This window comes from Panthera leo, chromosome B2, assembly GCF_018350215.1.
Source record: "Panthera leo isolate Ple1 chromosome B2, P.leo_Ple1_pat1.1, whole genome shotgun sequence".
Taxonomy (NCBI): Eukaryota; Metazoa; Chordata; class Mammalia; order Carnivora; family Felidae; genus Panthera; species Panthera leo.
Genome location: NC_056683.1, coordinates 124,234,122 through 124,250,242, shown reverse-complemented (window position 1 = coordinate 124,250,242; position 16,121 = coordinate 124,234,122). Strand labels below are relative to the sequence as shown.

At 40.1% G+C, this 16,121-nt stretch overlaps 2 protein-coding genes across 5 annotated transcripts in view; one reads left to right on the top strand and one right to left on the bottom strand.

The window, feature by feature from the left end:
* The window catches only part of NHSL1 (NHS like 1), a 65,771-nt gene that overhangs the window by 22,980 nt on the left and 26,670 nt on the right, over positions 1-16,121 (top strand). For all 4 annotated transcript variants that reach the window (XM_042939941.1, XM_042939938.1, XM_042939939.1 and 1 more), the window contains exon 3: positions 3,907-4,034. In XM_042939941.1, coding sequence (XP_042795875.1) covers positions 3,907-4,034 — 128 coding nt within the window. The remainder of the gene's footprint in view (positions 1-3,906; positions 4,035-16,121) is intronic.
* LOC122220428 (60S ribosomal protein L17-like) lies at positions 5,758-7,163 on the bottom strand. Its single transcript, XM_042939942.1, has one exon. It carries the CDS (start codon positions 7,098-7,100, stop codon positions 6,546-6,548), a length of 555 nt encoding a protein of 184 aa, XP_042795876.1. The 5' UTR covers positions 7,101-7,163; the 3' UTR covers positions 5,758-6,545.

The following is a 16,121-nucleotide window of genomic DNA, read 5'->3' as shown; positions in this document are numbered from 1 at the left end:
CTGACTTCAGTTAGCATTATACTCTCTAGATCCATTCATGTTGTTGCAAATGGCAAGATTTCATTCTTTTTTATGGCTGAATAGTATTCCATTGTGTGTGTGCGTGTGTGTGTGTGTGTGTGTGTGTGTGTGTGTGTGTACACATACGAACACAAACACACCACTTCTTTATCCATTCATTGATTGATGGACACTTGGGTTGCTTCCGTAATTTGGCTATTGTAAATAAAGCTGCAGTAAATATAGGGGTGCATATATCTCTTCAAATTAGTATTTTTATTTTCTTTGCATAAAAACTCAGGAGTGGAATTACTGGATCCTATGCTAATTCTATTTTTAATGTTTTGAAGAACCTCCATACTGTTTTCCACAGTGGCTGCACCAGTCTGCATTCCTACCAACAGTGCATGCTGATTCCTTTTTCTCCATGTCCGTGACAACACTTGAGTTTTTTATTTTAGCCATTCCGATGGGTGTGAAGTAATACCTCATTGTAGTTTTGATTTGCATTTCCCTGATGATGAGTGATGTTGAACATCTTTTCATGTGTCTGTTGGCCATCTGGATGTCTTCTCTGGGAAAATGTCTGTGTGTATCCTCTGCCCATTTTTTAATTGGATTATTTCAGGGGGGGTTGGTGGTGGTGGTGTTGAATTGTGTAAGTTCTTTATATATTTTGGATATTAACCAATTACTGGGTATATCAGTTACAAATATCTTCTCCCATTCAGTAGGTTACCTTTTTGTTCTTTTGATGGTTTCCTTCACTGTGCAAAGGCTTTTTATTTTGATGTACTCTCAAAAGTTTAATTTTGCATTTCTTTCCCTTCCCAGAAGAGACAGACATGTCTAGAAAAATCTTTTTATGGCTGATGTCAAAGAATTGCAGCCTAAGTTTTCTCCTGGGAATTTTATGGTTTCAGGTCTCACATTTAGGTCTTTAATCCATTTTGAGTTTATTTTTATGTATGGTATAAGAAAGTGGTTCAGTTTCATTCTTTTGCATGTCGCTGTCCAGTTTTCCCAGCACCATTTGTTAAAGAGACTGTCTTTTTCCCATTGCATATTCTTGCCTCCTTTGCCAAAGATTAATTGACCATAAAAGCATGAGTTTATTTTTGGACTCTATATTCTGTTCCCTTGATCTATAATTCTGCTTTTGTGCCAGAATGATACTGGTTTGATTACTATAGTTTTGTAGTATATCTTGAAATCTGGGATTGTGATACTTCCAGTTTTCTCCTTCTTTTCTATGATTGTTTTGGCTCTTCTGAGACTATTGTGGTTCCATGCAAATTTTAGGATTATTTATTCTACTGTGGAAAATGCTGTTGGTGTTTTGAAAGGAAATGAATTAAATCTGTAGATTGCTTTGGGTAATATGGACTTTTTAACAATATTAGTTATCCCAATCCATGACTGTGGAATATCTTTCCATTTATTTGTGTCATCTTTAGTCTCTTTCATCAGTGTTCTATTGTTTTTGGATACAGATCTTTCACCAACTTGGTAAGTTTATTTCCAGATATTTTATTCTTTTTTGGTACAGTCGTCAATGAGATTGTTTTCTTAATTTCTCTTTCTGCTACTTCATTATTAGTGTATAGAAATGCAGCAGATTTCTGTAATTAATTTTGTATTATGTGACTTTACTAAATGCATTTATCAGTTCTAGTAGTTTTTTGGTGGAGTCTTTAGGGCTTTCTGTATATAGTATCACGTTGTCTGCAAACAGGGAAAGTTTTACTTCTTCCTTACCAACTTGGATGCCTTTTATTTCTTTTTCTTATCTGATTTCTGTGGCGAGGACCTTCAGTACTATGTTGAATACAAGTGGACATCTTTGTCTTGTTCCTGATCTTAGAGGAAAAGCTCTCAGTTCTTCACCATTGAATATGATGCTAGCTGTGGGTTTTTCATACATGGCCCATTTTATGTTGAGGTGTGTTCCCTCTAAAGTGGTAACAGTTTTTATTGGTTTGTTACACAAGGTTCACCCTGAATCCTTAGGAGACTTCAGCTGATAGGACCACAGAAGAGTTAATTTGCAACACAAGTTAATGAAATGCAAAACTACTGAGTATTACTTTTTTATCCTAACTTTAGGGTAATTAATTAAAGAAAATCAAATCAAATACTTACAGAATCCCAAAACTACCCAGAACAGTGAAAAACACTAATCACGCTTTATGTGATATTCTCTCTGTAGAAGGAAAGTAGAATTCTGACCATTCTGTTTACATTTTTTTTTAGAAAACTTATTAGTGTTGGAAAAAATGTGAAAATATTTCTCACTGAAAAGAGATTAATATGAATAAATCCTTATTAAAAAATAAGTTGTATTCTGGAAGTTTCAGAATTTTTTAAAAAAAGTTTCCCATTTTACTCCATATTGAGTGGTTGCAAGCCGAGCCCACAAATTAGTTAGCTCCTAAGTAACGGAAGCAGCTATCTTGTGATTACATAATGCATTTTTAAAGTTAGTTTGACATCCTAAAAGATCCTCATGACTATTTCCATGGGGTTTTTAAAAATCTGATTAGCAGTTCTGGGTTGGAAACTTTATTCACTCCCACCGTGAAGTAGCAAAGGAGAGTAAGGATCTTTTCTTCCCCCGCTTGGAGAATTTTTATCTTTTCACTAAAGTGACTGTTCGTCATCTCCTGTCTGAGAAGAATCACAGATCCTAGTGTTGTTACAGAGGAACTCTGAAGATGCCCTACTTTACTTTGGTGCCATTAGGTGCACGGTTTTGTCATGCTGTGCGAAGGGGAAACCCTTCCCAAACCAAACACATTTCACACTCCTTCATGAGCCGGATATTTAAAGGTACCCTGTGGTGAGTGAACCCTTTTGCAAGGCAAACCCTCCTCGAAGGTGCTGGCTGGGTACTAAGAAATCTCTTGGGGCTTTAAAAAGCCACTAATACTTTCCTTGCTGCACTTGCCCCCACTGATCCGAGTAGTTACAATTAGCACAGTGGTCCCTCCTCGATGAGAACCGCTGGTCTCTGAGCAGCCGACGGCCCCAGCCTTGCTGCGAAGCAGGGTGCCATGCTTCTGGTTACCTTCCACTTGCTGCTGCCAGGTATTTCTCTGTAGTCTGGCAGACGGCTCAGACTGCCACCCGGCTTCACATTAAATTCCACTCGGTGATTATAGCCTGTTTGGCATCAAAGTTAGGTTGAGAACTAAAAATAAAATGAGGGCATTGTAATCCGTGACTTCTCGTGTCCCTTCCAGCTGAGGAATCTATAAGAAGCATAGCGCGAGAAGTTTTGTATTTTTTAAAAAAAATTTTTTTTTAACGTTTATTTATTTTTGAGACAGAGAGAGACAGAGCATGAATGGGGGACGGTCAGAGAGAGAGAGGGAGACACAGACTCTGAAACAGGCTCCAGGCTCTGAGCGGTCAGCACAGATCCCGACGCGGGGCTTGAAATCACAGACCGCGAGATCGTGACCTGAGCCGAAGCCGGCCGCTTAACCGACTGAGCCACCCAGGCGCCCCGAATTTTTGTATTTTTTGATGAGGAGTTGCATCCTCCACTGCCGTGCATGAACAATTACAGTAATTAAGAACCTGGTTTCGTATTCTGAGTCCGTTGCTTATCTGTATAACATTTACTGAGAAAAAAATTTAATTACTCTAAACCTGACTCAGAGGGTTGTTGTGAAGTCTAAAGGTAATAATCATCCCATTAAAGCATTTGAACATGGTATGTAGTGTGTAATCTACTAACTCTTAGTTGTTTTGATCATCATTTTCATTATTAATAGTATGATTATTTTGAAATCTTACGCCTAGGAAAATATTGCTAGAAAAGGTAAATAAAGAGAAGCAAACAAATTCTGGTTTTTTACGCCCTTCCTCCCCCACCCCTTCCCTGGCCTGTACCCTCTGCAGAATGTGATAAGCTGAGGCGGGATGGCTACCGAAGTTCACAGTACTACTCCCAGGGGCCGACCTTTGCAGCCAGTACCAACCCCCTCTGCGATGATTATCAAAACGAAGATGAAGAAACAGATCAAAAGGTAAGGCTTCCCAATTCAACATGGGAACCTGGACTGGGTCCCAGAACAGAAAAACGACGTAAGTTGAAACACTGGTGAAATCAGAATAAAATAGGGTTTCAGTTAATAATGGTATCTCAATTTCTTAATTTTGACCAAGGTACCATGATTATTTAGCATGTTAACATTGTGGGCAGCTGGGTAAAGGGGTCACAGGAATTATCAGCGCTATGACTGCAACTTTTCCGCAAGTCACAGTCAGTCTAAAATTAAAAAAAAAAAAAAAAAGGTAAGGTTAGGATTCAAGGAATTCATTAAAGGGTCACAATCAGTAAGTATATTTGTGCATTTTGAATATTCTCTTTTGGGTAGAAAAATTGAAGGTCCTGTTTTTGTTTTTTGGGTTTTTTTTCTCATGACCAAGAACCCACTCAGATCCTAAAACAAGAGCTCTAAGTATAACAGGCAAAAGTCACTGTTTCACAAGCAGTCAGTGTTTCTCAGAAAGATTGAACAGGAGCAGCACTTTGACTTAATATTATAGAACTGGTCAGTTCACTTCGAGATGCTGTGTTACCCTGGCTGCCTTTCTTCTCATGCAATCTCTTGTAGTATGTACAAACTACTTAAGGCAAATATATTTTCTCAGTAATAGATGCCCCATGAGCAGATAAAAATGTAGAGAGATTTTGACTTATATGGGTTTTTTAAATTCATTTTACTTAGTACTATGGACTTAAAGTTTGACGGACACGTGTTGATTTAGAAACCATTTTTTAATCTAAGAAATTTCGGTAGAATTAGGTCAATGCATAAATGCGTTATTGTTTAGAGAACATTAGTCAAAATTTATTGCCCTTCCCCACATAAATAACATCAGAGAAAAGGGTGGATAACAGTTGATCAAAAATGGGAAATTTACTACCATAATTTTTTAGTCTTCTAATAAAAACCCAGGTTTTTATTTGAGAATATTTTTTCTTATCTCTTCAAAAGTATGTTCCCAGGGCGCCTGGGTGGCTCAGTCGGTTGAGCGTCCAGCTTCGGCTCAGGTCATGATCTCGCAGTCTGTGAGTTCGAGCCCCGCGTCAGGCTCTGTGCTGACAGCTCAGAGCCTGGAGCCTGCTTCGGATTCTGTGTCCCCACCCCCCCCCGCCCCTCCCCCACTCATGCTCTGTCTCTGTCTCAGAAATAAATAAACATTAAAAAAATAAAAAAAAAAAGTATGTTGCCATATTAGCTTAGTCCTCTGGGACTCAAAATACACAATACTGTATTAGGAAATACTGTAGTAGGAAAAGGAGCTACCTCAAAATTGATCTGGTTTTTAATTTTAAAGTTTTTTTTTTCTCATTGATATGAATAAGGAAAATAGAAATCAAAAGATGAGTTATATGGTGAGGATTGTGTTCTCTTCTTATTTAATTTTTCAACCTTATTGAAATTGTAATTGACAAATAAAATTGTACATTATTTAAATCATCCGTTTTCTTTGTGAAATGGCCATCACAATCGGGTTGATTAACATATCCAGCATCTCACAGGCTTACCTTTCCTCAGTGGGGAAACAGCAGTAAACAAGTATAATACAACACAGTGGTGATGCACACTGTGCATCACAAGATGCACACAAGAAAAATAAACTGGTAGTAAGAGTTTGAGAGTGACGGGCTGCTATTTTAGACTGAGTTTTCAAGAGGGGGCTCTCCGAGGGTGTCATTAGAGCAGATCTCAGAATGAAGTGTGGGAACACCACATGGGCATATCTTTGGGAAGAGCTTCTGGGAAGAAGAGATAGTAAGTACAAAGGCCTGGGGACCCTAGTGTGGTTAATCCTGTGCGAGAAGTAGCCAGATACCAGAGTGGCTTGCGGTGGGCAAGGGGGAGAGAGGTAATAATGACTTTGGGGAAACAACCAAGGGCCAGATCACATAGGAAGGACCTGACCGGCCGTGGTGAGAACTTTGGATTTGTTGTTCTTAGGGAAGATGGGGAGGCACTGGGGGAACTGAGGTGGTAAGTAGGGTAGTCTGAATTACTATTTGATGCAATCTGGCTACTATATGGAGGCAAGACTGTGGGGAGTTGAAAGTGGAAGTAGAATGGTCAGTCAGTAGGCTATTGCAGTAATCCTGGCAAGATATAGCTGATGTGGGCCGGGACCAGGGTGGCAGCGGAGAAGATTCTAGGCTTATGTTGAAAGTGGATCCTATAGAATTTGCTGAAGTTGGGAGAAAAAGAAGAGTCAGGGATAATTTCGTTTATTGTCTTTCCAGCTTGATCCTTCTAGAATCCCATTTCAAAAATTATTTGACCCCGTGAGAAATCACCCTCTTCATAGCCTCAGTTATCTTTCCCCATCTTAGATGGCAGGACCCACAATTATATTCACTTCTTTGTGCATACTTGGAACTCTGATGGCCCCTCTGTCCTTCTGTCACTTTCCTGAAGACATCCCAATCCCATTTGTTTGTTTGTTTGTTTGTTTGTTTTTCTGTTTTTACTTTTATTTGCATGTATTTCATGCAGAGTTTACTCCCGGGCCATAAGTTTTTGTTTCTTCAGTTTCTTCTGGGATATCTTTTTCTTCTGCGCAGCCTCCTCTTCTGGTTTAGGAACAATCTGCTCTTTTTCAGTAAGGGTCATCTCAATGTGGCAGGGAGAGCTCATGTATGGGTTAATCCGACCATGAGCCCTGGAAGTTCTACGCCGCATTTCAGGGGCTTTGTTCACCTGGATGTGCTCAATGACCAGAGAATCTACATCTAAACCCTTAAGTTCAGCATTACTCTCTGCATTTTTAAGCACGTGCAGTAAAAATTCGGCACTCTTTTTGGGCCACCGACCCTGTGTCCAGCCCCACTGTTTGGCCTGGGCACACCTACCAACCCCACCATTGTAGTGTGGGAATGGCACACATTGCTTCTGCAAAGTGACGTCTTTCAGATACTTGGTGGCTTTTCGGATACGCATACCCTTGATGGCCTGGGCAGTTTCCCGTGTGTTCTTAAAGTGAATGCGAAGATTTGAACCTCTTGATTTGCATGATTTTGTCGGGTTTTCCGGGTCAAGTGAATAGCGAACCATTTTCAGAGATCACCTCAGGCCGCTTACGGGAAGAGCCCGATCCCATCTGAATCCCGCTCTTCCTCTGCTCTGCACTTAAAGCCTGGCTCCCTAAACAAGGCGAGAGGAAAACACCAGGTTTTACTGGCCGCTTGTGCTATAAATGCCTAACCTCGGACCTAAAGTGCCAGCAGTCCTAACATATGAGCTCATCAGTTCACTCTCCCACTGCCCAAATTATATTTCTCAAATCTCCAAACACCATGTTTTCTGTTTTACTCTCAGATACCATCTGTGATATCTACTGCACTGTGGGGTGAAGGGGGGCGGGGGGAGCAGTCCGAAGGCATATCCTTTCACAACCAAACCTATTGAACGGCTTGCATCTATGCCTACACCTACTCACCCTTTCCTGCCATTGCAATGAGTGCACAGTCCTGGCTTCTTTTCTGCCCTGTTTGCACCCATGTGCTTAGATTAGGGCATGGCATGCAGTCAACACTCAGTATTTTTTCAGTGGAATGATTAAGGCCACCTTCTCAAGAACTTCATCCCTGCAATTTGCCCCTTTCTCTTTGGCCTAATCCATTCTCTGCCTTTATTGCATCAGAACTCTTCATTATATGAACAAGCTACCTTGTCTTTCATCTTGAAGAAACCCTCCTTTGACCTTTCACCCCCCTGCAAATTCTGCCTTATTTTCCAGGTCTTCTTTAGAATAGAACTCCTCCAAAGAACTGTCTAGACTGGCGGTCAACACTGCCTTTTCTCACAATCTCCTTCGAACCCCCTCCAAATAAACTTTTATCCCTAGCACGCTACTGAAATCACTCTTGTTAAGTCTGTTCATCACGTCTATCTTGCCCAAATCTAATAGTTTTCAGCCCCCCTCCGATTCAGCCTCTCGGCAGTGTTTGACATAGTTTATTGTCCTTCTTCAAGTACTTTCTATACTTGGCTTCCATGAGACCACACATTCCTGGTTTTCCTCCTCCCTCACTAGCCAGTGCTTCTCAGTCATGGTTGGATGCTATTCCATATATCTAAACATTGGTTTGACTCTGCTCCTCTGAAGCAGGCTTAATCCTTGGGTGATCCCACTGAGACCCATGGCCTTAAATTCCAGACACTGAAGTTTCCTAAATTTCTATCACCAGTCCAGACCCATGCATTTAGCTGCTTACTGTCTATCTTATGGGCATCTCAAACCTAATCCAAATCCCAAAATGTTCATTCTCACATCCCTACCTGCTCCTCTCATAGTTTTCCCCACCTCGGTAAACCGTATAACTCCGTTCTACCAGATGCTGAAGCCAAAAATGTTGGGCACATTCTTGCTGCTTTTATTCTCTTTACACCTTCAGTAAATACTATATTTATCAATTATAGAACCCCTACTAAAATCCCATATCCGATGTTATGCGATGATGAAGTCCAGGGCATGTTTCTGAGACTGGGTCATTGGGGCACGTTGGAGGTGAGGTCGTGAAAGCCTGATGAGGGAAGGATCCGCTCTGTGGTTACTGAGTTCACCAGGAATGTTAACAGGAGTAGTGGTGGAAGGAGGCTGAGGTGGGATGACAGGGGAGCCATGGTAAGTGATGGAGTTAGGTTTTATTGCATAGCTAATAGGAAGTCACTGACATATTTTTTTTTAATGTTTATTTGTTTATTGTGAGGGGGAATGGGAGAGAGAGAGAGAGAGAAAGGGAGAAAGAAAGGGAGAATACCAACCAGGCTCCATGTTTGAACCCGATGCAGAGCTCAATCCCACGAATCATGAGATCACAACCTGAGCAGAATTTAAGAGTTGAACGCTGAATCAGATGAGCCACCCTGGTGCCCTATGGAAGTCACTAACATTTTTAAGCAGACGACTTTATGATTAGGAACAAAAGTTGTATGTACCATCTTGTGTTAGATGGAAGATGTTGAGATAATGTTGAAACTGATTTTCTAATTTATATAATATATCAAACCTGACTCTAGAACTTCTAGAGAGGGAGTATTTTAACAGACTGATTTCTGATTTGAAAAATAGAGAAATTTTGTCAAAAATTCACACCAGGTTGACAAAATAAATGGTAACTGTGTGAGGTAATAGATGTGTTTACTAGTCTAATTGTGGCAATCATTTAGCAGTATATACATATAACAAATTATCACATTATACACCTTAAACTTACACAATGTTTTATGTTGATTATATCTCGATAAAACTGGGTGGAAAAATGAAGCTCATTTAAAAGAAAAAATTGGACCAAATTACAAAAAGCATCAAGTTCAGATGGTTTCATAGAGAGGGTTCTACTAAAGCTTTTAAAGAGTAAGTAGATAGGGAAAGGGGGAAAAAGGAGAGGGAGGCAAACCATAAGAGACTCTTACTTTTAGAAAACAAACTGAGGGTTGCTGGAAGGGAGGTGGGCAGGAGGTGGGCTAAATGGGTGATGGGTATTAAGGAGGGCACTTGTGACCAGCACTGGGTGTTATATATAAGTGATGAATCACTAAATTCTACTCCTGAAACCGAGATTATACTATATGTTAATGAACTAGAATTTAAATAAAAACTTGAAACAAACAAAAGGAAAAGAAAATAGAAAGAGTAAGTAAATCCAGTGCTTGAAACTTTCTCAGAGCAAAAAAAAAAAAAAAGAAGGATATGGTGTGATTTTTTTTTTTTTAAACGAATTAGATTTACCCTGAGATCAAACCTAACAAAGACCACACAAAGTAGAAATCAGCTGGCCAGTCCCACTCATGAATATTATCATTAGAAGTCACAGTAGAATGTTAGGAAACATAATTTAACAGCTTGTTACAAGACAGATGTTTAAAAATGAACCTGGATTTATCCCACTAGGAATGCAAGGATTTTCAGTATCAGTTAATCTAATCACATGTTAATATATTAATAGATTTGAAGAGAACGATCGGATCAAAACCATAGATAGTGACAAGGTATTTGAAACAATTCAACATCCATTCTTGATAAGAAACACTCCATAATATAGAAACAAGTAGATACTCATACCTTAAAATGTATCTGCCTTGTCACCAAAGCCAACATGCTATTCCATGGGCCATTCTTAGAATGAGACGTAAGACAGGACATTCACTTGTCGCTATTATTACATTGTATGGGAAGACCTGGCCAAAACAATTAGAAAAGTTGTAGGGTAAGAGGCTCAGAAATAAGGGAAGACTGAGATTAAATTATCATTCTTTGTACATGATATATTTGTATACTTGGTGACTCCAGGAAAATAAAAATTTGAAACTGCTATCAACAGTAAACTTCGATGACATAGAAAGGTATGATGTTGATATATGGAAACCAATACTTTTCATATCTACAAAAGCAAATTACAAGATATAATAGGAAAAATCTATTTAAAGTTGTAATGGCAGACGGGGTGCCTGGATGGCTCAGTCGATTGAGTATCTGACCCTGGATTTCAGCTCAGGTCACGATCCCAGGGTGGTGGGATCCAGCCCCATGTCTGAGTGCGGGGCCTGCTTGGGATTCTCTCTGTCTCTCCCTCTGCCTCTCTCTCCTGCTCTTGCGCACTGGCTCTCTCTCCCTCTCTCTTATGCTCTTAGATGAGACGACTCCATATCAAAAAGCTGTCATTTCTGCCCAAATTAATTTATAGAATTAACACAACACCAATAAGATGTTGAGTGGTTTAGTTTCGTTTTGGTTTAAGAGTGATTTGGGGGATGGACAGAGAAAGGGAAGGACCAGAGAGGATCTAAGGGTCATAGCGGGGAAAGCTGTAACCTAGAGGAGCAATGAGGAAGGAGAACTACTCGCCTCACCAGGTACTAAAAAGAGTCAGGAATTGCTCAGTGTGGAACCTGAATGTACAGACCAGCAGGACAGAATGTTAAACATAGACTATAGAGACCAGAAGTCTACTTGAATCTTCATGGGATTTAGTACGTGATCAAGTTGACATTTGAAATCAGGTGGGAGTTCAGTAACTATAAAAGGGGCTCCAAGCCAGCAGTTTATGGTCTCTGTGTTAAGGCCAAGACCCTTAAGTGCAATGCATGCTCTTAAAAGTCATTTTAACAGTTGGGGTTATTTTAGATACAGAGTATGTAGAGGTCAAATTTGAGGGAAAATGCCGGGGAAAGCCTTTACTTTGTATTTTCTAGGTAAGTGGTAGGAGTTGGGGTATGCTGAGGAGAGCAGTGGACTACACAGAAGTTAACAAACGCTTAGACTACAAATGCTCTGACCTGGAAAGAGGTACACAGAATGAAAAGCATCTAATTTGCATTCAGCAATAGGAAGCAACTATTATGTGCTTAGGATAGAAGCACGCTCCTAAAAGGAGAGCTGCTGATAAGGTAAAAGCTAAAGACATACATTAGAAGAACCTAGGGGACATCTGTTCTGGGTGTTGATTCTAGAGAATTGTTCTAGAATAATTATCCTAATGCAAAACATGTTTACGAAGTAAGACTCCTGTTTATGGTATAAGGAATGGTATTTTGCTAATTATCTCCACATGTGTCTTTCAAAGTGTAGCAAGAAAAATAACTATTTCCAATGATATATGTTATATATAAACTTGCATGAGAGAAATGCTGTCTGCAAAGGGCTTTAGAAATCTCACAGAACACCTTTTTTTTCCAACCGTGAAATCAGAGAATAAGTCAGTGCTTTCGTATTATGCTAGTCGCAGCCTTGTGTGTGTGTGTGTGTGTGTGTGTGTGTGTGTGTTCTTTCAGTTTTCAGTGTGTACCAGGTACTAGCAAACAGGTTTTTCAGGTATTTGCAGGAAGTTCAGTTATGGGTGCCAAAATATTTCCAGTGAGTTGATAGGGCATCTCCCCAACTGCCATTGTTGGAGGTTATGTTTGATGATATGTTCACTGAATCAGTGAAACATTCATAGAGGCCCCATTGTCTGAGCAGAAAGGATGTCAGTTATGAGTTGCTCAATCTCTTATAAATAAAATTAACTCCCAAACACGTAAATTAGACTGGGATTATGGCAATAAAAGGTTGGCTTTTATGGTACTGATGTAACCTGAAATTTTCTATTTCCTGTTATTCTTTGAACTAGCATCTCAGGTTCTGTTTTAGTCCTCATTGGTGAGAGATACTTCAATTGAAGGAGGACTTTGAAAAGACAAAAGGGATTGTAGACTTGCTCTGTGATTGCACATATCGGAGGCTTATATGACATGATGCTTGAGATCGCCGGTTTGGGGCAGCCTGTCCACCTGTTGAAGCTGAGTGGTTTTGGGTAAATTGCTTCTCTCCATGAGCTTCGGTTTCCTCGCTGTAAAGAGTTAGAAGCCCCATGTTCTGGTTTGCCCAGGACAGTCCTGTGTTACAGCTGCTGTCCTGCGTAATTATTAATAGCACCCCCTTTCACTTTCAGAGGAGTTCTGGTTTTGATCATAAGTTACGCAGCCACCTTACCTTCCTTGGGGAGGGATGTGGTGAGGTTGAAAGGAATTAATGTTTGTGAAAGTCTTCACTTGGTGCCTGGCACATAGAATATGCTCAAATAATGGCTAGTTCAGTATTACTAAACTGCTTGAGTTTTCAAACCAGACTACAAAGAAAAGCACTCCGCGGACAATGAAATTTGGCCACTCTCCCACTCCCCCTAAGTCTTTTATTATAGACTTTCCACAAAGAATTTCCTGCCTGAAGCAACAAATTTGAGAGGTTTCAGCAACTACTGACAAACTTCCCACTGTTGTGTCTTTGTTGGTTATCTCTAAATAGAACTACTAGAGGTCATACTAGCACTAACTTTACTTTAGAACACTTGCCAGACTTTTTCAAGTTATATCTCATTTCCCACAGGAACTCCAATGGAAGAAGTATTTTAATAATCATTACTATCATTTTTCTTAAGTTTATTTCTTTATTTTGACAGAGAACAGAGCACATGAGCAGGGGATGGGCAGAGAGAGAGAGGGAGGGAGAGAGAGAGAGAGAGAATCCCCAAGCAGGCTTTGCGTGCAGGCAGCACAGAGCCCGATGTGGGGCTCGAACTCACAGACTGTGAGATCGTGACCTGAGCTGAAGTCAAGAGCCGACGCTTAACTGACTGAGCCACCCAGGCGCGCCTCGTTGCTATCATTTTGATGATCTGGAAACCAAGACTCAGAATTATGAAATTGCTTTCCCAAGATCACATGGCTAGAACGCATCAGGGAGGACGCGAATGTAGGGCCCCCGCTTTATACTCCATTTCTCTTCCTTGCACCATGTTGGTGAAACAAAAGGGGGAGAATACTTCACTCCCCAAATGCCTTCTTATTATGCCTGTTGTTGGCATTTTTCATTCCACTGTCGACTTGTCTGCTATTCGTTCATTCACTCATACCATTGTTTCAAAAACCACTCAAGTAGCACTTCGTCTCAGTATACAGACATACTGGCTGGCCTAGGATGGTTTATGGTCTAGAAACCATGCCCTAGCTGACTCTAGTGCAGTCATTTGTATTGGGTCTCTGTGAGTAATTCCAGGGCACAGTGGAAACCCAGAGGAGTCTATGCTAGCTCTGTGTGTTCAGTGCTTCCCAGTTTGGGACACCTTGGTTACTTTGTACCTTGCAGGCAGGAATGAGAAGCCTGGGGACTGTCACTTTTCCAGACCTTTATGCATTCAAACCAGTAAATTGTTCCAGTGTCTCTTGTTGCAAACACCCCATTAAACTGGAATAAGGCTCCATTCATATCTGCCTTCCCCTTTAAATGGGGACACAGCATTCCTGTCTTGTTGCTATCTGTATACCTCTGTATCTCCCAACATGTGGAAAAGTTCAGGAGCCAGAGACTAGGCTCCGTGCTATGTGTGAATCTATTTAATACTTACTGCAACCATGCAAAGTAGCTTGGATTGTACCCATAACACAGATGAGGAAACTGCATTTTGGAGAGATTATATCGCTTGCGTAAGATCACGTAGTTTTAAAATACTGAAACTGAAATCTCGGTTTTAAAACAGTGTTTTTGAGATGTAATTTACATAAAATACTCATATTTAAATTATACAATTTAGTAAGTTTTGATATATGTATACACACATGAGCCCATCACCACAATCATGGTAGTGAACACCTTCGGCACCCTTAAAAGTGAAGCAGTCTTTTACATTAGTAAAAGAGTGAATAAATAAATACGTATTGGAATGGAATGTATACTCAGTAACACGAATGGATGTGTCTTAGAAACATAAGTAAATAACACAACACCGAGAATGAACCATTTTTATAAAAGTCAGTAAACAGGTAAGTTACACATATTGGTACATATATAACAAAAAGTAAGGGGATGATTAACACACAATTCAGGACAGTGGTTATCTTGGGGAAAGCAGGGAGGAGCACTGAGGTAGATGCAGTTGTTGGTAATAGTTTGTATAAGTCACGGGTTGGGTGGTAAGTTCTGAAATATTCATTATGTTATATATTTTGTATATATCATTTATTAAAATGAAAAGGTTATAAGTAAGAAGTACTATATCAGTTTAAACATTTAAGGTCTTAAGTATTTTCCATTCTTTTAAGGAAAAGATCCTTAATATGCAATAGTTTCAGTCCACAATATTTTAATCCAACATGTAATAATGACAAAGGGGCTGGCTTTTTGGTAAAAGGGCTAATATGCTGATGGGGAGAGAAAGAACAATCGAAGCTATTTAATCTTGTGGATATGGACACCACCACCTGGCCACGATGGAGCCGCTAGATGGGCCAAGAACTGTGCTTCCGTATGGATCCATTTCCACTGCCCCTGCTTTTTTTGTTGTTGTTGAGCCTGGGGTTGGCGGGGAGGGGATAGGAGAGAACAGAGATAAGTCAGGATCTTTTGTGTCTAAGTATATTGAAAGCGGAAGAAGCACATATAGGCAAAAAAGGCTGCAGAAGTTTCGACACCTTATGAAGCCATCTATGATCTGGAAAACCAAGAGTCAACCCAAGACAGATTTCCTTCTGGGAAACAAAACAAAACAAAACAAAACAAAACAAAACAAAACAAAACAAAACAACCAACATCAAAGACAGAGTAAGTGTCCTGCAAAAAGGAGTGGAATGTATGTTAGTATTCTTTTAACTAATGCTCTACGTAAGGGCGCCTGGGTGGCTCAATCGGTTAAGCATCTGACTTTGGCTCAGGTCATGACCTCACAGTTCATGAGTTCAAGCCCTGTGTCGGGCTCTGTGCTGACAGCTCAGAGTCTGGAACCTGCTGTGGATTCTGTGTCTCCCTCTCTGTCTGCCCCTGCCCTGCTTATGCTTTGTCTACCTCTCAAAAATAAATAAACATTAAAAAATTAAAAAAAAAAATAATACTCTATATAGTTTCATCTGTTCTACATTCATTTTCAAGTAATAATTGCTAAATGAATGCTAAATTTAGCTCTGATTGTAATTACATTTTTTAATTGCTAGGAGCATAGCAGATTAAAAAGGATAAAGCCTGGGCTAATCTGTGATTCACAGTTAAGCTCACTTTTTGATAACTTGGCCACCTGCCAAAGAGACCATGTTTCAGGCTCCACTGTCCATCTGGTGGGAGCTTGTCTGGCTTCCAGACAGGACCTGGGAGTCTCTGAAATGCAGGTCTGCAGCATCCCAAATCTACACAACAACTGCTGTTGTGGCCAGTGATTTCCCTTTCTAAATTAAGTAATCTGGCACGAGTTATTGTGGTTTCTCCTTTCATTTGTGACTCTTCATTCCTTCTGGGATCAGGGTATGGGGTATCAGGGAACATTACTGATCAACAGACAGGTTTAAAAATTGCATTTAAGGTCCAAAAGCAAGGCAACTTTAAACTCCATGTTTGAAAACAGTAATTCACTCTATATTGAGGCAGTCCATTAATATGAAGCATGGTGAAGCTATTTGAGTTGCTCTGTTCTCAACAGAGGGAGTTGAGCTGCTCAAAACCTACAGCTCATAAATGACAAGAGCGAGGATGCTGGTACTTAGTGTTTTACTCCAGGGTTTAGTGCTTCTTCCACTGCGCCACACTGCGGTGGCTTTTCTAGATTTTTA